Source organism: Pygoscelis adeliae, unplaced genomic scaffold, assembly GCF_000699105.1.
Source record: "Pygoscelis adeliae isolate BGI_AS28 unplaced genomic scaffold, ASM69910v1 Scaffold113, whole genome shotgun sequence".
Classification (NCBI taxonomy): Eukaryota; Metazoa; Chordata; class Aves; order Sphenisciformes; family Spheniscidae; genus Pygoscelis; species Pygoscelis adeliae.
The window spans coordinates 16,592,826-16,618,731 of NW_008825108.1; the positions used below are offsets into that span (position 1 = coordinate 16,592,826).

At 37.3% G+C, this 25,906-nt stretch overlaps 1 protein-coding gene across 1 annotated transcript in view; it reads right to left on the bottom strand.

Annotated features, from left to right (window-relative positions):
• The window catches only part of DOCK4 (dedicator of cytokinesis 4), a 167,659-nt gene that overhangs the window by 122,800 nt on the left and 18,953 nt on the right, over window positions 1-25,906 (bottom strand). The window contains exons 9-12 of the mRNA XM_009327700.1: window positions 5,819-5,900; window positions 5,150-5,210; window positions 3,082-3,214; window positions 1,457-1,545 (exon numbers count right to left, since the gene is read on the bottom strand). Coding sequence (XP_009325975.1) covers window positions 1,457-1,545; window positions 3,082-3,214; window positions 5,150-5,210; window positions 5,819-5,900 — 365 coding nt within the window. The remainder of the gene's footprint in view (window positions 1-1,456; window positions 1,546-3,081; window positions 3,215-5,149; window positions 5,211-5,818; window positions 5,901-25,906) is intronic.

Consider the following 25,906-nt stretch of genomic DNA (forward strand, 5'->3'; position numbering starts at 1 on the left):
TGCACTACTGGAATTCTGTGCTGCTCTTCTTTCTGCCTCCCTCACCCTGACAACACTTTTCAAAATGTAACTGATCTTCAATTTGCTAGCTTTAGTTTCCAGCCCCTGTAACCTGGAAAAAAATTCATGTCCCACGTGTCTTTCATGTTGAATATGCACATAATTAAGAGTATTCAAATTTATCCAATGTCTCCTAGGACAACTGGGTATTTAATTGTGAACTCTTATTTAATGAGAATGGAATAGGATAAGTGATATATCACAGAGTAAGCAGTTATTGCATGGACAGTCAGAATGACCAAAAGTAGGTTGTTATTCATGAATATGGTTAACATTTAAGAAGCCCAACATTATACCCACTCAGTGATGCGCTCCTGTATTTTCACTACATGATTTTTATATTTATTGTCCGATAAGATGCATGATATTCTAAACCTTAAATATATGTATATATGTGGCTAGACTCTAAATGAGAAAATAATAGTATTAGAAATGGTTAAATGTATAACTTCAGTCTTGATAAGTAACATAAGTTTTATGTGCTGTTTGATTATCCACTGAAGATTGTTGAACGTACATTTTCAAGATAATCATTATGCTTTTAATCAAGTTAAAGGAGTATGAAGTCTACTACATGAAAGGGATTACAATTACAGTACAACCTGGAAAATGAGTTAATATGAGATTTTTCTATAGACATATTTCAACTAATTAACGTTTCACAGGGACAAAACAATATTTGAATACAAGGACAATAGACTCATAAGCTTCCATTTCAGGTTTCTTTTCAAGTTTGACTGCATCCCTGGATGACAGCATTCAGAAAAAGTTAACAAGTTGGTATTAAAAAAAAGCCAACAAAAAAAAAGCAAATCCAAAATCTCCTAATGGTCAAACCACCATCTCACAATAACAAAGGTCAATTTTTTCCCATTTTTTAAGTCTCACACCCAAATTTATTTTGATGACACTTATGGTGACATATACCTGACTATGAAGGACTATTGGTATGTTCTTAAATATCAACTCTGCATCTTGCTCAGCTGGCCAGTAGGAATGCAGAGCGCACTGGAAGCTCCCTTTTCATTTTTTTCTGAAGTTTAGTTAATATACAATGTCAATAGCAACTTTTATATTCCTGATGAAAATGTGAAGCAGAAATGTCAAGCAACATGGATCAATAATTTGATCAGCCCCACATGTGAACAGAGCTCCACAGCAAACTGTAGCTCCTCAGCACAGAATAAAATTACGTAGCTCCTTGAAGAAAATTCAATGACTTTTTTTTCTAAATGTGCACGAATGGCAATATCATACATTTTCTCCTAATACAAGTAGTTTCCTCTAAGTAAAAAAATATTTCTTTCATAGACATTAGTCCTTCTAAAATAGAGCCACTTCATTTGCAAACTAAGAAACCCTAAGAATGCAAACAGAAATGTGGTGACTTACTCACCTGCATTGGAGCCTGTCAAGTTGTAACGTGCATTCAGCTTTTTAATGATATTTTCATGGATCTGATACCAGTCGCTCTCTGTGTTGCACCTAGAAAATGATAACTTTCTTAACTCTGAAACAGGAACACAAGTTTTTTAGACCGGCTTCACCACATATCTCTAAACAAACCCTCTTTTGTTCATGAAACTAATAATCCCATAGGAGCTAATAAAGCCCCATGAAACTGCCTGCCTCAATGGAAAGGGTGAGAGTGCTCTTACCATTTGAGAAAGGCACCATGGAAATATCTGCGTCGTGTGGCAAAGGGTGGGAGAAAGATATGAGCAATTATGCTCAGGAATTCAGCTGTGACCAAGTTCATCATCTGTATAAACCTATCCTTCAGCGCTAAACCACACAGAAATCTATCTTGTGACACTCAAGAGGAGACACAGGACTCAGAGCCAGTCTTAGCAGACAGAAAAATCTGGGCTGTACACTTCAAAGTTATTTAAAACAGGACGTGATCTTCAGGAGGTAGTCAGCAAAAGAGCAAATTACATTTCAGTATACCTTCAGAAAATAGCTGCTTTTCCATAAGGAAAAACTGACCATGTTCTAATGATCACTTTTCATGGTTTAGACTGGAATTAGTCTTAGCATCAAATCTGGTTTTGAGCAACGTTTCTTCTTCCATTGTTTTTGTTATTTTAAAACAAACAGGCAAGATTTAAAAAAAAAAGAATATAATAGGCAGACAAATCTAACAATTTGTTAACCAACAGCGAACACTTATTTGACTTTAACGTCCTGGGAGTCTAAATAAGAGCCAGCCCACATATCCACTGTCACACTAAATTGCTTTTCTGCAGCACTGATTCCAGCAGCTGTAATTTAGCACGGAGGGGTACAGAGGAGAGGAGAAAGGCTGCCTGAAAGACTTCCATGCCTTCAAGATTTGAGTGCTAACTCTGGGAGGGGCAGAACTTCCTCATGTGCATGACAGTATGTGTCCCAGGTTTATGTACTTAGAATAGACCACTCCACAAAACAGTTTTTACTATAATGTCCAAGAACAGCAGGAAGTTACATGCACTGTGTTGCTACAACTAGAAAATTGAACTTTATTCCTATCACTATCAGCCAAAATCCACTGTTTAATCAACCATTCATTTTTAAATCTATTTTTGAGTTTTCATTCTCCAGCACTAACTGCCTTTTACACTTTTGTTATTCCCATTATATAATTGCTTCATTTCACAAAAAGATACTCTGCCTGCTTTTTTCTGTAGTTATAAAGTACTTCCACTAGCTGCCTAGGCAGCACAAGACGTTTAAACAAGTCCTAAAAGCACTTCATGTTGTCATAAAGAGAGAGCTCCAGAAGCTCTTACAAGGATGTGAAAAATGCTGAAACATATATATAAAGATATAACCTTTAATATTATCCCACTTTATAAACACATCTGTAGAACTAGCCGAAATTTCCAAACTGTGACAAAAAAATAATAATAATTAGCTACTACACTTTTTTGGAACAGAAAGGAGCTACAGCTATTTACTCGCACTGCATTTACCACCACTGCTTCTGATGCAAACTGACTCTAAGATACTTCTAAAAATTAAGAAAAAAGCATGCCTTACATGTATACTTTTAAGACGAGGTCATCCTTCGAATCTCCTGCCAGCAAATCTGCAATACTGAGGACTGCACAGCCAAAGGGCCGTCTATATTGTACATTGCAGGCATTTTTCTTTTCTCCAGTTCCCATTCGTCCTGCCAAACAAAATACATATTTGATGCATAATCCAGGGAACTGTCTCTCTTAAAACCACAGAAGGGAGGCAGAGAGCAATCCAGCTCAGTATGGTGACAGGTCTGAGCAGACGATGCCAAGTGTACTCATTGTGAATCTGGTCCATCATTATACTACGTGAGGGTAACACATGGTACTGGAAGTCCACTAAATATATGGTGATCTTGAAAGGTCTCAGGCCAGAGGTACTGCTCATCCTCTCACGACCTCTACTCAACAAACAACACTTTCTGACACCCAGTGATAGCACACTCGTGACACCGACAAATTAAATTTGGAGTTCAGACATGACAGAGTGTTCAACATTTGCTGTCCAATAAGAATTATTTTACTGTCGTTGTTCCTACCCGTGATTTATAGGAGAGGTGTTGTGATTGAGCCATTACAATTTAGTAATCAAATGCTGCTTCCAAATAGGCAACTGGCTAGCAAGGGGATAATCGACCAGCTACAGAAAAATCAAGTAGAGATGAAACACGGGGAGGAAAGATGACAAAGGGCAGAAGAACAATTTATGATAAGGAAAGAAAGAAGGCAGCCAAGGAAAACAGATCTGAAACAAAATATTTTTCCTAGCCTTTTCTATTTGATTGAAATACAATTGATCAAACTTCTCGCTGTGTTCCTGGCATTTGAAACTGCCCTCTTTCTAACCATTTTATTCAATTGTGCACTGGCAGCTATGTATCTTTCCCACCAAGTCTGAGTTTCTGAAAAGAAAAGCCTTTGGTTGCAGTTGCTGCAGGGCAATGCCTCCTCCAAATATTCCTATGCATCACAGCAGCTAGAAGAGTAATTGTTCATTTTCACACCATGCAGCATATAAATCCTATTTTAACTTTTTAATATTTCAGTGGTTCATTTATAAACCTGATTGAGAATATATTTGAAAACTATACAATAGGAAAAATTCTACTCCTTATTCTTTTTTAAAGCATTTATTCTTACCGAATATACTTGCATTACATCAGAGTTTACCATGCTTTTTCCCAATCCTTGCCAATAAAACCAAAACACAGTATTTTGATATTCTGATGAAACACTAAAACAGTATGAAAATGCAAGGAAAAATTATTCCTCAAAGCTGTAAAATAGTGTTTACTTTGTAACAAGTTGTTTCTGAACTCAGCACAAGTTAGAGCGACTGTATTTCAAACCAAAATACCTTTCAAAAATAGGAAGAAAAGCTATATTTAGTACTGCACTGATGCAACTACAGAGACAGTTTACAAAGAAAACAATATATCTAAGAGGTCAGAAGCAGACCCAAAGATTATTATTTCACATCAGTACAGCCCAGAGGATAACTTCTTAAAATAAATACCTAACACAAACATACACTTCTCTTCCGCTTTGTTCTAGAGGACTTGATATCTGTCTATAGCATCATGGATTAAAATTATTATGAGACTTCCTCCACTTCCTTCCCTCTCCCCTTTTTTAAAGGGGTCAGGGAGATGACAAAATTCATCTGAACAATTTCAGATATACATCAGATATTATATACTAATTAGGTACATTAAATTTCCAGGCAAGTTTTTCTATGAACAAAGGATGCTTGAAATTACTCTCTCTGAAACAAGAATGGACTCCCCAATGACACCTCCATCATCTTAAGACAGTTCGTATGTGACAGTTTCATTTTGGTTTGTGATAGTAACAAAATATCCTGCATCTAAACTCAGTTAGCAGTGCCCTTGAAAAATAACACAAAACAATGCTGAGAAATCCAAAGCAATTCTTCCATCAAAAATCAGGCATTTTCTTTTCCAAAAATTTATTCAAAGGTCTAGCTGATCTAACAAATCCCAAAGCTGACCCCAAGCAGTTTTCTTTTATTTACTGTCATATGTCTAACAAATGTAAGATTTCTACTCACAGATGATTATACCTACCTATTCGGATAATGTGCACAGTGATATAGATGTCCTTCCTGAGTTCACTGCTGCCCAAATCCTGCACAAGATCAGAACCTCATTATTTTAAATGATTAAAATTTGACATTTAAAGAGATCTTTACACACTGCTTTCACTGTCAGTGAAAGTGATAAATGAACAGTGAGTTCATTTATACAGCACTAACAAATTATCCCTTTAACACTTTAAATTGGCAGTCATGCACTCAAAACGACTGTCCTAAAATATCATGGGCTAGAATATGCTGTAATGCAGCAAAATCAGTGGGAGGACACAAGAGACTCGCTGTGTGCCTTGAACAGCAGCGATGCATTTGTGCAATTCGTAATATTCTGAAAGTACAGAGAATGTTGCACAAACAATCTTTTGGGTGTAAAATGCACAAGGAGGAAAACTAACTGGTCCTTGTTGCAGGAAGAAAGACTGGTACGTATGCCCACATGGAAGTTTAGATGAGCGTCCACATATTGCCAGAAAACATTCAACTTAGGAGTTCAGCAATACACTGTAACCAGCCTTTAGAGTTGATATTCATAACGATGTAAAAGCTTAGGGAGCAGTTCTGAGTCAACCACAGAATAATAATTTAATCCAACTCCTATTTTCAATACGCAGTACAACAAAGACTGAGAATAGGAAGAACTCACCACAAAGAGAGAACAGTGTCTTTCAGGCTTTTCTGGACATTTTGGCAAACCATTTCTATTCAGTCTTAAAAAAAATCTTTCACTGTAAGAAAACAAATAAGACAGGTATGTTGAACAACACCACAGCAAAGTAGATCTCATTTTGATCTTATTTCCAGATGCAACCTTCCTCAAGATTGTCGTGCTTTAACTCCAATCAGCAACTAAGCACCACACAGCCACTCGCTTTCAAAAGAATTAAATAATTTCTTTCTAAAAGTCTCAGCCATATCAATAAAAGAAAGGGAGAGTCTAGTGAAGGGTGGTGATTTACTTAATCATCTAACAAAATTACTAAAACTCAGTACAAAATAGAAGACTGAGTGGCATTTGGAAGAATTATATTGTATATCCGAGTACACACAGAAACACAAGCGATAAAATCCATTTATCCTAGAACTGAAATTAGATGTGTAGCATGTTGGTATTGATTCTTGCTAAACAAATGTCAACATTGCCACGCTTGTATTCAACAAATATTCTTTTTCATAGACATGAAGATGATCCTAAGGGACATTTTTCTTCCTTAACTCCATCAAAATCTCTCACTAGAGTACACTGATTTTAGCAGTCTTGTAAAAGTCTTGGAAGTTCCAGCAGGGCAAATATCAGTTTTGGAATTCTGTTTTGTAATCTACTGTGGGGTGTTAAATGCTGCAGCTAATACCACTAGTAGGGAGATGCAGAGAATTCTTATTTCAGAATAGAAGAGGGCATAAGACCCCACTGAAAGAGAAATTACTTTTTGAAACATTCCTATTCAATAGTAGGTGCATTATGGATAATCTCTGAGCAAACTTGGCAATTCATGCATGGGAAGTTTACGAAAAAACAAACTTTCCATGCTTTGGATAATTTTCTCCAAGATACAGCCTCATAAGAAATGTAACAATCATATTTCTGCAGTGAGAGATGTGGAAGATGGGAAAAACAAAGAAGTCAGAAGTGTTATATATGTTTCTCTTCACCCTCTCACCCCCAGCCCCAGCTGGCCAGACATTTGAGTCTGGATGCCCTGTAATGCTCAAATCAGAAACAAAATTTCCAAAGTGCAACTAGGTTTTTCTCAGCTGTATCTGCCTCTTCTGCTTATCCCGGAGGCTAAACATGGTTTACCACTGCTCTGTACCATCCACAGCTTTTCAAAATGCAGCTGGAAAATCACTAGGAATATGTTGGATAAGATCCAACTCAATAGAGACTAATTAAATCTTTATTGCAGAAGCATTTGCCTTGTAGAGAATTTGGATCAATGATTCACAGAATCAGAGTCATTCACATTGAAAGGGACCTCAAAAGGCATCTAAGTCCAACGTCCTGCTCAAAGCAGGGTCAGCTATAAAGTCAGATTATCTTGCTCAGAGCTTTAGCCAGTCGGGTCTTGAAAACCTTCAGTTATGGACATCAGACAGCCACTCTGGAAAACCCATTCCAGTGTCTGACTGGCCTCAATTTTTTCCCTATATCCAGATGGACCTTCTCTTTTTTCAATTTATATCCCTTGTCTCTCATTATCCCGCCATGCACCGCTGATGTTATTGATCTTTTTGTAGGTACGGGCAGGTGACTTAGCTACCCTCGAAAAGGCTTCTTCTCCAGCCTGAGCAAGCCCTGCTGCCTCAGCCTGACCTCCCAGGGCAGGAGCTCCTGCCCACAATCGACGCGAGGCCTTCTGCTGAACTCACTTCAGTTCATTAATATCCATCTTGTACTGGAGGACCCAAAACTGGCATGGTCTAACCAACGCTGAGCAGAAGGGGATGGTTGCTTCCCTTAAGCAACTGGCTGTGTTCTTGTTGACACAGCCCAGGATGCTGCTACACTCAAGAACACATTTCCTAAGAGCTATGTCTGGAGAACGCTTTATTTTTTCATGTGCCAACTATCCAGGCTGAACCTACAAACACTTAGACATTCCATTGTGATTTTTTAAAAACATTTGTGCAATCCTCAGCTATGCAGCTTTTTTATCAGGCAGCATAAAAGGCAGAACCTAAGAATAGTAGAGTTGAACTCAAATACCCCAAAACGCATGAAAATCCTATTTTCTCAGAAACATTCATGTTTTATGATACAGCCAACGTCTGCAGCTTAGGTCTCCATGGAAACTTTAAAACTGAGTTTTAAAAACTGTTTATGTGAGTACATTTTTACAGAGAAACAAGTTGGTATTTTGCTATTGATTTAAAAATGGTTTTCAAAATAATTCTGCCCTTTCATTTAGATTTAGCTCATTTGCAATATTGGAAAGTACAGTAAAATAAGTGCAGAGCTTTGTTTATAGGTCTCACACAAAGTTATTGTACATTGAGCAAGAATTATTATTTATATTACCAAAGCAGCTAAAGCTTTAGGACCCCATTATGTTGGGCACCATGCAAAACTGAATAAAAAGAAAAAAAGTCTCTGTTCCAGCAGTAACAATACAGCTTCTGTGCACTGAAGCCTTGCAGTGCATTGGTACACATCAATACAAATTTGGCCAATACAAGGTGATTCTGAATTTCACCACCTTACCTTCAGTCTGTAGAACTATTTAAAAGTAATACATACGTACACACCACATTTCACTGCATTTTTTTTTGTCTTTAAAGCAACCACTAGACATGTTGGTTCAAAGAAAAATACCATTCAACACGAAACTGTCTTCCTGTGGATAAGCTATCTTCATAGTTTACCTATGAACTGGCAAATACTGAATTTAACTGGGAGTGTATTCTATGTTTCTTGAAGCTTACAATCTGCAGAAACAAAGGCACATCTTTTGAAAGCTTCCTACTCACTATCCACTACGATATGAAATTTTCAAGCTCTGCTTATACTCACAGACCATGAGATTATGATTCACAACACAATTAAAAGCCAAGGACTTTTGTCATGCCACAAAGAAATGCACTGATTGCAACAGACATGTAATGGTTATGCAGATTTAATTTCCTCATTTCAATTTGAAATTTTGTTTGACTGAAGCATAGGACCCAGTGGCGATGAAAAAAGCAAACTGAAAACAACATAAAAATAAATAAATCTTAAACCTTGTTCAGTGCTTTGATACATTTTTTTTGCTTGAAACATATCACAGCACCAGTTACAGCTCAGATTAAAATTGTTATCTTTGAACATTACGAGGGAGCAAATGCAAGCAGTTAGTCTTGTAAGACTATGAGAAAAAACTGGCAATGTTATATCTAAGTACTGAGAGCATGTGCATTTATATACCTTTTTAAAGGATTTATATAGAGGCAAACAGGTTAGAAAATGGTCAAGGAAAGTAAACAGCCTTCCTAAAACAAAATGAAGACAGAGTTCCCAAGATCTGAAAGCTTGGCTTCAAACAGCAGTAAAATCTCCAGAGGGTTAAATCTAGGGCTGATATCTTATTGCACAGCAGTTTTCTCAGCAGTCAGTTGCACATACATATATACGGCAAATACACACAGCAGTACCCCAAAGCAGAAATACCTTTCCTTTGTACTGAGATGATATGATTCTAGTTTAGACTGCAATGAATTTTTTATGAGCACCAATCTTGCCACTTAAACATGCTATACACATTTAAACTGTGCTGTCTTCTCACTGAAAATAAGGAAATAACTACTGCTGGAGAGATTAATTTAAGAAGGTCAACAAGGGATTTTTGTACTGTAACTTCCCGTGTATTAGCAAAGTAACAATGTGTTCCAAATCAGCACGCATTTAAAAGAAACACGGCCACAAACTGTTCTATTTTCATAAGTGACCCTATTTCCTCAGTATTAGCAGGAAAATGTTACCAGTCACATGTTACCAGTCTAGACAGATTGCTTGTTCTATGATTTATAAACACACTATCAAAAAAAGAACCAGCCAGATTTATGCCACATGGCATATTCTTGTGGTAAAGCTATGTCATCAAATAGTCATAGTTCTTGGTATAGCTTCCCTTTCAGACATCTTTATAAATGCTCTCTACTTAAATATAGGTTACGGTGATTTCTAAAGCAAATAACGAGAGACAATAAGAGAATACTGCCATATAATGCACCAGCTCAAGTGTATCACATTCCAGAACACCGTTAATGGACATTCATTAAGAACTTGAATCTCAATTGACTTCATTTACAGCTAAAGGCTCATTGACTTCACAAAACCAAGATCAGACGCAAAATGTTACCCTCACACTTGGTGGTGAAATGCAGAGAAATGTCGTATGTTACTGAAGTAAAGATAATAAAGCCTTAAAAGTATATTCTTAATCAGAGAATAACTGAATGATAAATGTGCCCACGTGACTTATCGGTACAAGCTGTTCCACAGAAAGTCAGCCCCTGTATTTTAACTCTGTTATGCACTTATGAAAACCATACCCAAATTTCTAACTGTAAAATAAGTAGCAATGAACAAAGGGGGAGAGAAAAGAAGACTGAGTACTATAAGATTTCAGCCAATTTCAGATAAAGATCAAAGCATTAACACTAACAAAAATAAATCAAATGAAACAATATTATGATACTGTATCAAAGCTTATCTTCATGTCTCCTAGCCATGCTGACAACATGGGGGAAGGAGAAGAAAAACATTTTCAAACACCAGCTTTATGCTGTGGAGCCCAATTTTTATGAACACACCCTACATTATTTTAGGTATTTGCACCTGTATTTTAACTGAAAGGTGGCATTACACATTTCCTGAAAAGAGTAACAAGTTACTTAGGAAACAGTAGTTTTAAATTCTTTTTCATGAGGTACCACAGGAGCCGAAGGACGACAATATAACTTTAAAAGACAGAGAGCACGCTGGAATCTATCAGCAGGTATAGATTCTTTATCTATAAGAATTCTTTATCTAAATCTATCTTTACAACTAAAGAAACAACATACACCAGAAGCTGGAGCTCTCAGTAATAGTGAACTTAGTCTGCCACCACAGATAAACATTTTGCAGCACAGCATTATCAGTGCACAGACCTACAGATCCTTTAAGCTGAATTACAGTCTTGATTATTATCCTAGTCACTGACTGAGGTAACAGCATGGATAGAAGCAGATTTACTGTATCTTTCCCCAAAGATGGAAATTAAACTTGAAGAGAGCAGAAGGAATTGGTAAAAGTGAAGGGAAACAAAAGCATTTAAAAAAATCCCCTCCCTCCAACAACACCTGGGCTCCTATGTATTCATCACCATTTGGGGGTTTACAAATGGCAAGCCTGTATTTTTTTTTGCCGACCCTGGGATGCCTTTTCCCAGTAGCCACTGCGACTGCAACGTGTTCTCGATAAGATGATCTGTAAACCTACCAGAACACCACTAGTGTTGAATATATCTCATCACTACCTAAATCTGTCACAAATGTGCCACGGCTGGTGCACATGCCCCTATTCTAACACTGCATTCATTTCTGAATGTAACCAACTGTTGAAGCTCCACCAGCTACAAGACAGGTCACCCCTTGCACTGCTTTCATCATTGCAGTTAAAAACAATATCTCTCCTGTTACTTTTCAATTTTCACAATACAAACAGTAAGAGGGTTATTTGTTAACGCATACGAGAGACCTAAACGATACCACAGGTTCCTCTTGCTTGGGTTGGTTTGTCTGTTTTAAAAAAGCATCTATCTACACAAGATCAGATCAAAGATCTATATAAGCTAGCACCCTTACTCCAACCACAGTAAGTAGAAGATATTTGAGAAAGAATCTTTAAACAGTAGATAGGTAGGTACATTTGTTTCACTGAATACGGGTATTCGTGAGAAGAACTGAGCTACATCATGAAATACAACTAATTTCTAACACACCCTCACACCTGGGAATAACATATCTGTATTTGTTGATTTGAGGGCATATGAAAGATGTGACTAAAAACAGGCTCTGTTTCCCCATAAAATACAAAACCAAACCTTTCAAAAGCATTTTCTTGCTAGACTACACTTGTGCCTTTTTTTAGAAAATCATTCCTACCACATCTACCTCATTTTACTTATCCACAAATGTAGTTATTTTGCTGCAAATTCACATGCAGCAGCTCCCGTACAACTGCTGAACAGGACAGTCCGGGCAGTCAGGCCAATGCAAATGGGCTTGCTGAAATGTCAACTCCTCAAAAAATACTTGGAACACTACCCTGAAGTAAAATGTTATTCTCTTGCAATTCAAGAATGGTCAGTATTTAAAGAGCAATTTATCAGAAATGTCTCATTAATGACAGCAAATTACACAGCATTGCACAAAGTCAGATTAAATGAATGATTTGTAAAAAGAAGTATTATTAATACATCTAGAACCTTTTAAAGCCACAACTTTTGATCACCTGACAATGAAGAGTAATATAAATCTGAGAAAAGACTTTTATTATGGAAACTACCACAAGGCCAAAACATTCGGAGGACATGACTGTGCCAAACATTCCTTTCATACACATTCTTCCTGCTACATAAATCATATCTGCTTATACTATTGCTGTTGATGAGTATGTAAAACTGAGCTACCAAAAAATGACTTACTTGAGAGGGATAAATAAAATATATTTTTGCTATTGATATCTGAAAGCTAAAAAAAAAAAAAAAATATTAATAGGTACAAGGGAGAAAGAGGACAGACCTATAGAAATCTTTGTAAGATACCGACCCACTGATTTTGAAATTTCTCATTGGTCATGGTATGTTCCTGTGAAGAGATTCTAAATCCAGAACAGAGTTTTCAGGTCAAAACCAGACTCAGGGAAAGTAAAAAAAAAACCAATCCTCTTCACACCATAAGGTAAGTAGCCTGAATACTCACGGGGTACCTAAGAGGCTCAAGTGCCAATGTTTGATTAGTGGATGTTGAGTACTTTATGGGTCAGGCTATCAGTTACAGTGAGTGTGTCTTTTACTCTACTTTTGGAACTGTTTTGCTTTGTCAAACAACAAATGAAAACGTAATTAATAGGGCACACTGACTGACCGGGCCAGCACTCCAGTGTTCTTACCTCTGATGTGGAGGAACTCCACAGCAGGCAGCTCAAGTCAGAATTCTCAAGAGAAAAGTATTCTTCACTTGAGGCACATCCTTCACATTTCCAGTCTGACTGGGAGCAAGAAACAACTTTTTTGCTAATCTCCTCTGACAACTCCTACTCCAGAATCTCTCCTCATCTAGGGTCCAAGCAGAAGAGAAGCCCTATGACTTTTACTACTTCGCCACTCCTGCCAAGAAAAAGCTGACTGACTATATATGTCCTGACTATTTTCCTGCATGTAGGAATATTTCTCCTCACAATGAATAACTGGAAAAAATGAGGCACATTTTCTGAAGGGAAGCTTTTGAAGTCTCTGGAACTTCAGGCTTCTCTTTTAAGCTGCTTTTTATAACCCCGTATTTACTTCCAATTACAATCACACCAAATACATTCTTGTCCACAAAGGCAAATTACCAGGTGTTTTGTCTTAAACAAAGCCAATAATGAAATAATTAAGCCTGCTTATATATTGAGTGTGTGTATATATATACACACCAATAAAAAGGATGACACAAAATTTAAAAAAAAATTAGCAACCATATTCACAAATGTACATACCAAGTTACCAATCTAAAAAGGTATTTTTATTCCAAATGCATAAAGGATTGTCAATAGAGCAGTGGCTGCTCTCTTGCCAAAGTGACCTTAAAGTTTCCTTCAAGGTGTTTCAACCCTCCTGCTAAAATCAGGACTACCTCCTGAATGAGCAGGAAGCAAATAAAACCAGGCTAGTTTTGTTTTATCTTGTTTCTGAGGAGGGACAAAACAGAGTAATAAGTGACTAAACTAGAATGGAGGACTCTTAAAAGAGCCTGCTAGCCAGAAAAGCCAAAATGCTTCATCTCTCCTGCTCCTATGAGGTATAGATATATATGCATTGATTTTGCGTAATTTGCTGTAGGACAGTTTTAATACTGTGCAAGATGAGGTATTTTTGTGCCCGCTGCACAGGAAATTGAAAATAACACTGAGCTACCCTATGCTGTGATCCAGTAAAAGTGCAGATTATGCTTTTGTGGAAATAGTAATAAAGGAAAAGTAGCCCTGAGCTAGCGCATTGCTTTTGGTTCCCATGGGTTGCTCCCTCTTACCAGAAACCCTGCTACCTCCCTTAGCTCAAATCCCTGCCCTGCCTAGCAGGCACATTTGCACGGAAAAAGTCAGGATCCAAGACTACTTCAAGACAAAATGCATCTATGGATAACGTGGAGGTATCTGAGTAATAATTTCCAAGGAACAGTATTAATGAATTGAAGGTTACACACATTAAAAAATAGTATTTTAAGGGGAAAAGGCAGAGTAGCCTATCACCTAATGATACATTAAAAATTAAAAGGAGCACTTAGATTGTGTGTAGCATATGATAGAGCATTGTACTGAGCACACTTTCATGTACATACATTTTTTCTTTACAAATTTCTATGTTGGTGAAAAACTACAACAAAGCCCAGTCTGAACTCTGCCTCTCTAGTGAGTGTTCACTCCTCCCAGAAATTCTGTGCTATTGGGATCAGGTAACTTGGTCTGAGATACAGTTAAAACATATCCTTAAACAACTGGAAAAAAACACACACACTTTTTTTCCCAGAATGATATTCTCATAGATAACAGCAGAAACAAACCCCTTTCTTTATGCAGAGTTATTTATTAATAAAGCCTCTGAATTTCCATGACATTCAGAACCACAAAACTTAAATATCAAACAATCAGATATTGTACATACAGGAGCAGAAAATCTGAATATCAACTAACGTGTGTGTGTGTATGCACATATATAAAAATTCTTTCTCCCTCTCCCTCCAGCTTTTGTATTTGAAATTGCACCATCTAAAATGATTTCCAAATCTGGATTTAAAGTGCCCTCCCAACCATTTCACAAACCTCATTTGCGCTCTTCTCTGATGTTAGAATAAAATAAACAATAAAGTGTCTGGAAAGAACATGGAAAGGAACAACAGACACATACACTGTATACAACAAAAAAAGTCCAAAATAACATTTCTAGCATGAAACACTTGCATGATAACACATGCTATGAAAAGAACCATAAAGAAGTTGAAATTAATTAGCAGGTAGTTACGAACTGAATCTTCTTGACCAACTTGATAAAATTCTACGATGAAATGATCAGCCTGGTAGATGAGGGGAGAGCAGTGGATAGTATCCACCTGGACTTCAAAAGTCCTTTGACACTGTCTCCCATAAGATCCTCCAAGAAAAGCTGTTGATGTATGAGCTGGATGAATAGACAGTGAGGTGGCTTGAAAACTGCCTGAATGTCCAGGCCCAGAGGGTGGTGATCAGTGGCACAAAGTCTAGTGGGAGGCCAGTAACTAGCAGTGTACCCCAGGGGTCAGTACTGGGTCCAGTCCTGTTTAACGTCTTCATTAATGATCTGGATGATGGGACACAGTGTACTCTCAGCAAGTTTGCTGGTGACACAAAACTGGGAGAAGTGCCTGATACACCAGAGAGTTGGGCTGCCATCCAGAGGGATCTCAACAGGCTGGAGAAATGGGCTGACAGGAACCTCCTGAGATTCAAACGGGGAGTGCAAAGTCCTGCACCTGGGGAGGAACAATCCCAGGCACCAGTACATGCTGGGAGCTACACAGCCGGAAAGCAGCTTGGCAGGAAAGGACCTGGGGGTCCTGGTGGACACCAAGTTGACCATGAGCCAGCAATGTGCCCTTGCAGCAAAGGAGGCCAATGGTATCCTGGGCTGCATTAGACAAATTATTGTCAGCAGGTTGAGGGAGGTGATCCTTCTCCCCTCTACTCAGCGCTGGTTATGCCACACCTGGAGTATTGTGTCCTGTTCTGGGCTCCCCAGTACAAGAGAGACATGAACATACTGGAGAGAGTCCGAGAAGGGCCGTGAAGATGATTAAGGGACTGGAGGGAAAGGCTGAGAGAGCTGGGACTGTTTAGCCTGGAGAAGAGAAGGCTCAGAGGGGATCTTATTAATATATATAAATACCTGAAGGAGGGTGCAAAGAGGACGGAGCCAGGCTCTTTTCAGTGGTGCCCAGTGACAGGACAAGAGGCAATGGACATAAACTGAAGCACAGGAGGTTCCCTCTGAGCATCAGGAAACAATTTCTTTACTGTGAGGGTGTCTGAGCACTGGCACAGGTTGCCCAGGGAGGTTGTGGAGTCTCCACCCTTGGAGACACTTAAAAGCCATCTGGACGTGGTCCTAGGCAACCAGCTCTAGGAGGGTTAGATCAGATGACTTCTGGAGTTCCCTTCCAACCTCCACCATTCCATGATTTTGTGATTACGTGTAAGTATCACATAAAGGCAGCACAGATAGACAGCTGGGTCATTTGCTTCTTTACGGAAATAACATTTTTTTTTACACATTCTTCTCCGTCTTCCACCTCTGCAAGTTAGTAACTATCATGCTACAACACTTTACCACTTGTCTTTACTTGCCCTGAAGTTCCAAATTACTATAATTAACCAACTGTTCCTCACAACAACATGCAACATATTCTTCATTAGCCAGAGGGCCATCCATACAGGATTCTTCTCCTGTACTTTTTTAATAACTTCTGCAGCTTTGCACTGAGTACACACCCTACAGCTTCACAAATATATTCTCCATCTCCTTTGTGGTCTAGTGTTCAACATTGTTTAGAAGTAACAAAGAATTTAACTATTCAGGTCTTCTGCATTTAGTGCTGATGTCTGGAGCATTGATCCTAAGTAAACTAGATATTGAAACTCAAATGTAACCTACTTACATGGGTTTGAAGTAATATTGAATCTTTGAGCTCTTGAGAGCTCAAGAGAGGCCACAGGGATATCTTCAAAGAAAGACATCTTGGGTTCTCAGTAGTGAGCCTTCTGGGTAATGGAAATGTACTATCACCTTGATTCAAGAGGTATCCAAGCCCTTCCCTGCTGTTGTTCTGACTGTTAACAATTAACAATAGTCAGTTGTGTAAACTTTAGTTAGAGGGATGATTAAAAGTCGCGTTCTTTGAGCTGCGCTAGAACAGAGCAGATCTCGGTTTGAAGATGCTGACGGAGGTTGCAAAAAAATGCCTTTAAACATTCTCTTACTACACCAAAATCCTTTAAGATTTTCATAGAATAAGGGGGGAGGGAAATATTTGTTTCTTAAAGGGAGAAAAACCGACATTATGTCTTTTTTCTGAAAAAAAATCAAAAAATGAATTAGAACACAAAGCAATAAATATTTTGACCAATAAAATGTGGATTTCAGCTTTCGGCAAGTGGTTTAACTGATTTAAAGTAACAGAACTGAAAGAAGAAATGCATAAAAAGATTGATGATGTGTATGAATGTCACTAAAAAGGTGAGGTTGAGAGTACAACAAAGGAAGGGGAATATTATTCTTTGATACGGTCTGGAGTTTACACAATCATTAAGCATATAATCAAAAGCTCACAAAATAGAAAATGCAGTTTGCTTTCATTGGCCTTGGATAAACAGCCTATTCCTCTTTGTGCTGCTTAAGAATCTGTGCTCATTTGAGGGCAATATGATAGTTAAAAACAAGGTTGTTCAAGGTGATAGGAAAAGGAGGATTAGCATGCCAACTTATCTCTGCTCCTCACACAGATGGGGCCAGAGGCATCAATCATTTGTGATAAGACGTTCATATCATATTGACACAGACACAAAGTGTATATCAATGAAAGAAAACCTTACCACACTCCATCTTTCTAAAGTGCTGCCTTGAAATTGTCCTATTAATAGCATTGCTATTTGGAAAAAATTATAACATTAAGAAAATGGTTTAGAAAAGACACTGTTACACAAGAACTGTGTGTCACATTGCAGATTTAAGAAAAATAATTTCTAGAGCAGTATGTTGGCGTAACACAGAGGCACAAACTCTACATAAATGTAAAGGTCAGTAAAGCAACTGGGACTTTGGGCGGGAGATGATGCAGCATACTTATGCATACTCATCAATGCCAAGAAGAGTGTCCACAGTCTGAATTGAACAAATGTAGGCGGCAGGCTTAATAACCTCCATTCTCTTTTTCATAATACACTGCCCAGTGTTGCTGGTGTTTTCAAAATTTTCTTAAAAAAAAAACAGGCAAGACCTCTGGATAGCAATGTGCTACAAATATAAATATGGTCTTACAGTATCTACACTGGAAAGATAGGTATTTCAGAGGACATTGGGATATTTGATTTTTTGAACACAGTCATCTGGTAAGTATTTTCTTTGGGTTTTTGTTTTTTTAACAGCAGAGTATTCTTGTGGCAAGAAATATAATTAACAGTCTCGGTGAATAATGCACATTGTCTGGAAAACAGCTAAGCTGTTATTTTGTCCCTTGCAACTTGTTAAACTGATTCTATTAAAAGCTGATAAGTGAGATCTTTCCAGGATCTGATAAAAAAAAAAATCAATATATTTTTTATTAAAGGATTGGTGTTCTTAGAGCTCCAATGTAAACGGGCCCTCTGGCTACACTAAGGTCATCACTGCTGCAACAAACTGCTGCTGTATTGGGTAAATTATATGAGTACATATGGGGGAAAAGCATGTACTATCATCAGATGTCTTTTATTTCTCCGAAAATCTGCCACTACAAAACTGGTAACTGTGTAATCTGGTGAAGTACATACTATTGGCTCTGTAAGTGTGATCTAACTGCAGGAAAAGTGGTTCATTTCATTAACTTTTGTGCTAGTAAGAGAAGAAGATATCCCCCCAAAGCAAACAATCATCACTACACTCTTCAGTACTCTAAATATTGGGAATCTAAGCATCTTTATATTCCAACTTTACAGAACAGAAGCTACTGATAATTTCTTAGGAATAGAAAAACCTCAAAAACTTCACAAATGTCATAAATGACCCCGCATTACAATAGATTTATAAAGCAGCTAATAAAGAGCATCAGAACACAGGATCGTTGCACTCTGCTGAAATGTTGAAAACACACATTTCCAGTCTTCCTTTGGAGCTCTAACAATGTCCTATCTTTTACCTAAAGTTTAAACTTAGTTATTTTCTCATAAGTGCATCTCACATTAAATCAACGGCGTTCAGGTGTCTATAATCCCTTTTAACTCTGAAATTGTTTTTGTAATGTGATTGTAATGGCTAAAAATATCAGTTAACTCCCAAAGTAAAAAATGACATGAGTACAGCTGAGTTACTCAATGTTTTACAGGATTTTCCCCCGTTCAAACTATGATCCTGTAATATCCACCTTACATACACTATGTTAGAATCACCATGATCGGGTTAGTTTGAATCAGGCTTTTGAAGAAAATCTTCTGATCGTCTCCACATTTTGATTCACAACCCAGAACAGTCTAAGTTAGTGAACTGGATTTCTTCTGCATAAAACTAAACTGGAACATATGCTCTTGCCACTCAGTCCACACAACCACAGAGGCAGTCCAAAGTAAAATCCTTAAAACATTTACACATGTTAATATTTGGCTTAGCATGAACTGCTGCTCTACAAATCCACTCCTACTGGCTGGCACTACTTGCTGGAGTAGACAGCAGTCTTAGACTTTCAAACTGTTCATCTAGTTATAACAAAATTAGATGATATAAAAACAAACCATCAAAGCTCAGTATTAAATTGATAAGTCCTTCTGATTTTGCTTTTCTCAAACATTTGTTGAGGATGCCAGATTCAAGGAACAGATTTTAGAAAAGCGTTTCTTAACACTATCTACCATCTGGACTCTCAATAGATCCAGATAGAGTATGTTTGAGATTATATACTTTAGAAACACACTAAGATGTTGTACAACTCTTAAGTAGCCAGTAAAAGCTCAGCAGTGGCCAGGAAAACAGGACTGAACTGAAAGACAAAAAAGCCTTGAGAGATGTGATCATGGACCTCTTTCATTTTCCACATACAGTAACAACACTACTCTACAACTGTGTATGCTAAAAATTTTGCCTCTATATTAGGATTCTAATAGTGTAATTAGTTCTACAAATTAAAGTTCCATCGAGATAGCTTTTTACGTTCTTAAAGAACAAAAGAATGACGAACACACAAACAGTGCTTGTGACCTTAACAGAAATAAAAGAGGAAGAGGAACGTAAGGTTAGAAGACGTAAAGGTGCATAAACCAAAGACTTTTACTGGGACAAGCCGTATGGCTGTACCATGTTAAAGCAGTGCCATTCACACACTTGCTCTGTCCCACTCAGAGGCTGTTACTGTTCTAAGAAAGAAAACTGCAAAGCAGAAAGAAGAGAAGGCAAATGGAACAAGATATAAGAACACACCAGGGAAAACTCTAGAAATCATCAGGGACTGACTTCAGCTGTTTATTGTTAATTTAAGTGATAGCAAAAATTATTATTATTATTATTCCTAGCAGCTAGCTTAGGTAGAAAATATGGATATATACAGAGTCAAGTGAAATTAGTATGCACCAATTAAGTAGAAAATGACTGACTTGCAACTGTAGTCTTAACGCATCGAGTGCATAAGCCTGTCATCACTCAGATTTAAATACTTGACTATCAAGAGCAAACTTCTAGAGTTTTCTTGCTTCCATACAGGAAGTAGAATATTCATGTCCACAAAAAGCCTCTTAAAGTGTGAAGACACACATTAGGCAATTATATCAATATAGAAACAGTCTGCAAAGTAATATTTATGATCACTGTTTATTAGCAATAACAATAAAGTAATAAATAAACCTGTATTTTATTATTACATCTGCCTTAATACAACAGAACTGATGTTATTGTGGATGCCATTAGAAACAGTTATTTTTAATAGCAATTTCCAGCAACAAAAAAAGCCTGGAGAAAAGTACAGTGCCATACTGTCCCAAACAAACGGCAAGTGATCACAAAAGAACATTTATCTCTAGCTTACTAAAGTTGACAGAAAAAATCCCTGTTGCCCAAAGTGGGCACTGATCACACTAAGTTAGGTGCAAGTGATGCATCACAGCTGCTACCAATCTAGAGAAATCTTTAGTTAGGAAATCTGAAGGTCAAAAAGAACCCCAAGCATGACACTGATTTTTTTGTCACTATCTGACATCAGATTTCTTTTCTGGGCAAGTCACTAATTCGTTTCAACATCACAGTTTCTCACATGAAAAACATATTATTATCTAATTCTTAGGACATGTTGGGAGAATTATAAGCATTTATCCGTGCTTTTAAGATGAAAAATTATTTAATTGAGAATAATCTAGTTATAAATTTACCTAATTTTCCTTTTATTCAAAGCACTAAAAGAAGAGTAAGATACATTATCAAAACCACAATAATGGTTTAATGGCTTTAGGGCTTTAATTTCCATCTCTTATTTATTTTAAAAGATTCTATCCTAGAAATGCACTGGTAGTTCACACAATGAGAGCACCAATTTATATGTTAAATTAGAAGAATATTCCTTAAACATGTACATTACCTACCACAACATAATAACAAAAGAGACACACAGACCATGCTTTCTTTTTTAACAAAAGAATTTCAACATATACTGAAGCAACAGTCGTAAATTTCTACATACATGTATCACTTATTTTTGATCCATCTACTCTAAATCCTTTGCAAATATTTTAAGAGCAAATTCAGAGTGCTTTTCCTTATGGATTCCACTCTAAGGGGCTAATGTCGAGAAGTCAGATAACTAATATTGAGTATCTATATCTTTTATGAATTCAACATCAACTCTCTGAACTTGAAGGCTCAGACTTTATTGAGATCTAAAGTAGTGAAACAGAAAACAAAAAAGAAACAGGATGGATTCAGCTCAAAATTACTTCACGGTATGCTGAGCAGCTCTTTAATCAATACAGTCTATGGATTTTAAAGAGCTATCCAACATGCCCTAAAGAAAATGCAGACATTTCAGCAGCTGAATCACTTTCTAGGTTTCACTGACTATAACTAGGTCTCTGTAGACTGTAACAGGAGCCTAGAGATGCAGTTCACACAAAGATCTTAAGTTGAGATGTCTTTGGAGCTGGATTCCAATCCTAAAGTCCATTTATTCACCATGAAACCTTCTAAAATTAAACAAAAAGGAAATGCTAAGCATTGGCATATGTCTTAATCTTGGCATCTTACTCATAACTGCAGAAAAATACCTCCATCTACTCAGATTCCAGAGCTTGACGACGTCCCACCCCGCTCTGAAGACACACTTGCATGTTCTTTCAGGACTGATTCTTTTCTAATGAAGCACGACTAATCAGAGAAAGAAAAGGTGATGAAGAGGAGCAAATGCTAAATTTAAATATAAAGCATGTGGTGACCACTTTGGATTTTTTTTTTTTTTTTAAATAAATTGGAACAAGAGTGTAGTGTAGGTGAAGAAGACATTTATATTAATAGGTTGGGTTGTTCTTTAAGAAAACAAAGACCCATGCTCAGTTTCTTGCTCTACCTTTGAATATTCAAACTTACATTTCCTATCTTCCAGGGAGTCTGGGCTGCCTCTTAAGCTACAGCAATTGTCATTAAGATACTGTACAAAGTGTAAAGTGAATGACAATTATTACTATACTCCTTTTCCTCCTCTGGTTGTCTTTACAAAGACAAACAGTGGCTAATATTGCATCGTGTTAGAATCCAGACCTGCCGAGAATACTTACCGAACTTAGCTCCTGTGGCAAAACCCAGGGGTCATGAGAATTAGAGAAAAGTTGTGTGCTGACATTCAGGATCATAGTTTTCAATTTGATATCTAAATTTCTTTCTACTTTATACACCTACATTCTTTTAATCTGTTCTTAGCATGTAATGATATTTCCTTATTAGACACTCAATTCTAGTCCCACTAAGTCAAATGCAAGAACTGCTAACACACTGTGCTTTCTGCTTATAACTTGGTTTGTCTCAGTTGCTGTGGCATGCTTTTTTCAGAGAGAATCTATAACTATAGCAACAACAACAAAAACTTTCATTACATTTCATTGTTCAGTGACTATATTCTAAGTCTGATCAGTTCTTAATGCTGCCTGAGAAAACTACAACTTTACAAGGGCCTAAGGACAACCTTATTCTTGCACTTCAATATAAAGCTCAGCTATTAAACCATACCTTCCCTATGTTACCAAGTACCTTCTTTTTTCCTTGTTTTTCCAAAGCACAGACTTTTCCACATGGTAACATGCTATCCACATTATTAATAACTCAGATATTTACAAAATAAAGGAACAGAAAAATCAAACCCTTTCAAAGTATTTGATGCTACAGTTGATCAGAAAAAACAATAATTGCAAATTTGCCAAGTCACTACCACAAAATCAAATTGTTTTATGCATGTTAGTAAAAATGACAGCCTCTTATCAGTAATGTATAAATACTCAAAATTTAATGAAAATGTTCTGTATAAACTCTGCAGCAATATACAGATAGATTTATACTAATACATTAAAAATAATCTCACTAAGAAAAATGCCACAAAATATCATTTATATGCTGTGGTTCCTTGCAGGCCACTAACATGAAGAAGTCAGGTGAGCTGTGAGCTCAAACATGCTATATTTCTTTCTGAATGTTGCTAACCGTTTTGGATCCCAGCATCCTACCCAGAGGCTGCTTTTTCTTGCACTGGTCTGGAGCTGACTAGGAAGGGAGCTGCTATGCTCAAGCTTCCTAAAGCCTTACTATTCCTTTTTGTAGACACTTGCCCCACCTCAGTATCTACAACTGCAATTCAATTTAGCCGTGATACTTGAACAAATGTTTCTGTTCAAATAGCTGAATGTATGAAACAAGTAACATAAAACAAAAAAAAAGGCTGTGGAAAAAGATATGCAATCAATTAAAACAATTAATCAGATAATGTTGCTTCTAGTCCTCCAACAATCTTTTAAAGCTGATATTTCAATTGCATAAACCTGAGGTTACAAAAAATGAAATAGATATATAGAGAGATCTTACATTTGCAGGTCCACCTGATAAGAAGCTAAGTTAGTCATCGTAAAAATATCAGAACAGAAATTCTATCATTAAATCACAATTCTGCTGTTTTTACTCTCTCCAAATGAACTCTTTGTTTAAGAGGCTACAGAGATCACTTGCTTTACATCAGATGGACAATGAACACTGTATTAGAATCCACATAAAGGCACATTTTTGGAGCAATTGTACCTGTGAGCTTGTATTAATATTATGCATTCAAACAGTCTCATTAAAATAAGCCAGATTACCCCCCTGAGGAAGCTTGGTACACATATAGTGCTTGCAAAACTGAAACTTGACGTAAAAAGCAACAAAGTCCAAAGAAAAAAAAAAAACAAAATTCTAATACCATAAGCAATGAACTGAAGAAATACATTTTAAGTCATGTATATTCATATACTTCTATTCTTAATTGAAGATCTTTCTGTTTCAGGAAATAAATTATCATGTATAGTTCCTTAAGTTTATCTGTGCTGTTAACAAGTTTCATCTATTATTTTCATTGCATTTTTCTACTGGATCACAAGACGACAACTTAGGAAACCAATGGACAAATGACACAGCTAGGTTGTGACAGACGTTAAGGTGTTGCCACACACAGCTTTTGACCTGCACTTTCATCAGAAATGAGCAGAAGAGTCTGCGTATCCAGGCTCCACAACTCTACTGTTGCCAGTAGGCTTCGGCATCATTGCAGGGTGTGAACTGCAGTAGCTGGGGAGCGCAGACACTGTCTCCTCTCATACACCATCTTTCTCAGGGAGGCTGTTCATTTCATCCATACATCAGCCAGGGCCTAAAGACCTCTGAAATATTCCACCCATTTGTACTGAACAAGAATTATACATCATACCATACTGTTGTGCACCAAGACCAACTAACTTTGGTTTAACTCTGTGATAACCTGGTTATGTTGCTTCCAGGTCTAGTCCAGGAAGGCCATGTAAATCTCCAGCTTGGACACCTCTGCATTCCAGAGTTCATTCTGTGATACAGATATACCTTGCATTTAATTTGTTCTTGTGAAAACTCTCTTGGTTTCAGCTTTTTCAACGTGTTGAGAGGCTTCTGTTTGTTTCTTGGGAGGGTTTTTTGTTTTGGTTTTGTTGTTGTAGGGGTGTGTTTGTTTGTTTTGCAGCTGGTTGCAAACTACCTTCACAAAATTCATCTTGTCATTCCCCCCATGCCCTAGAAGGCAGTTTGGATTCATGGCAACATGCTTCTTCAAGGTTTGCCACTAATGGGAACACATAATAAAGCAGCTGCAAACAGACACTGGAGTCAGGAATCAATAACTAAAGGTCAGATCACAGCAAGCATGTGACAAACAGCTCTAGAATTTGTGCTTTCATGTGAACATGAAATCCAATCCATTTACTTTCATACCACCACTACTGCCATAATCTTGTTTTTGGCAATCCATAACACCCAAATTGTTTTCTGTCAAGGTCTGAAGCTCTCTCCTAAATCTATCACCTGCTGTGGCATTCACTGGAGTGAACACAAAAGATGTGCCCTGATGGACGTTTAATTCTCAGAAATGGCAGTAAACAGCGTTTTGGTGACTAATGTCCAAAGTGCAGGCCAGAATGAAGTGTCAGTATTTAGCAACTAACACTGTAGCAACAGTTGCTTATATATGATTTCATTAACAATAAAAATCAATTTACTCAGTATAATCTTCCTTCAAAGCACTGGCTAGTTATCTTGCCCAACTACAAAGCACAGACATAATTTTGTCAAATTCAGCCCAAATTCCACACGGTTTCCCAAATTCCTATTGCCATATGTAAGACGACAACTAGTACACAGTCACGGCTTTGTACACATTTTGAGTAACACTTTTTACCCTATTAACAGGTCTAGAGCAGTAGCTTATATTTCTTTTCATGTATTTGTGAGCTGTCTTAGCTAAAGTGTTTGTTTTGAAGTCTAGTCTTTCATTTCTCTAGTGGGCAGTCTTAAAGCAGATGATATCTGTTGCCTACAGAACATATTCTTTCCATTGTGAGGAGGACAGAAAAGAATACAGTGGCCAAAAATCAGCAGCAAATTATGAATGGGAGCCTTCTGACCAGAAGGTGATCTCCCATTGTATTGGGTTTGTGTGGCAAGGTTTTGGTAGTGGGGGGGGCTACAGGGGTGGCTTCTGTGAGAAGCTG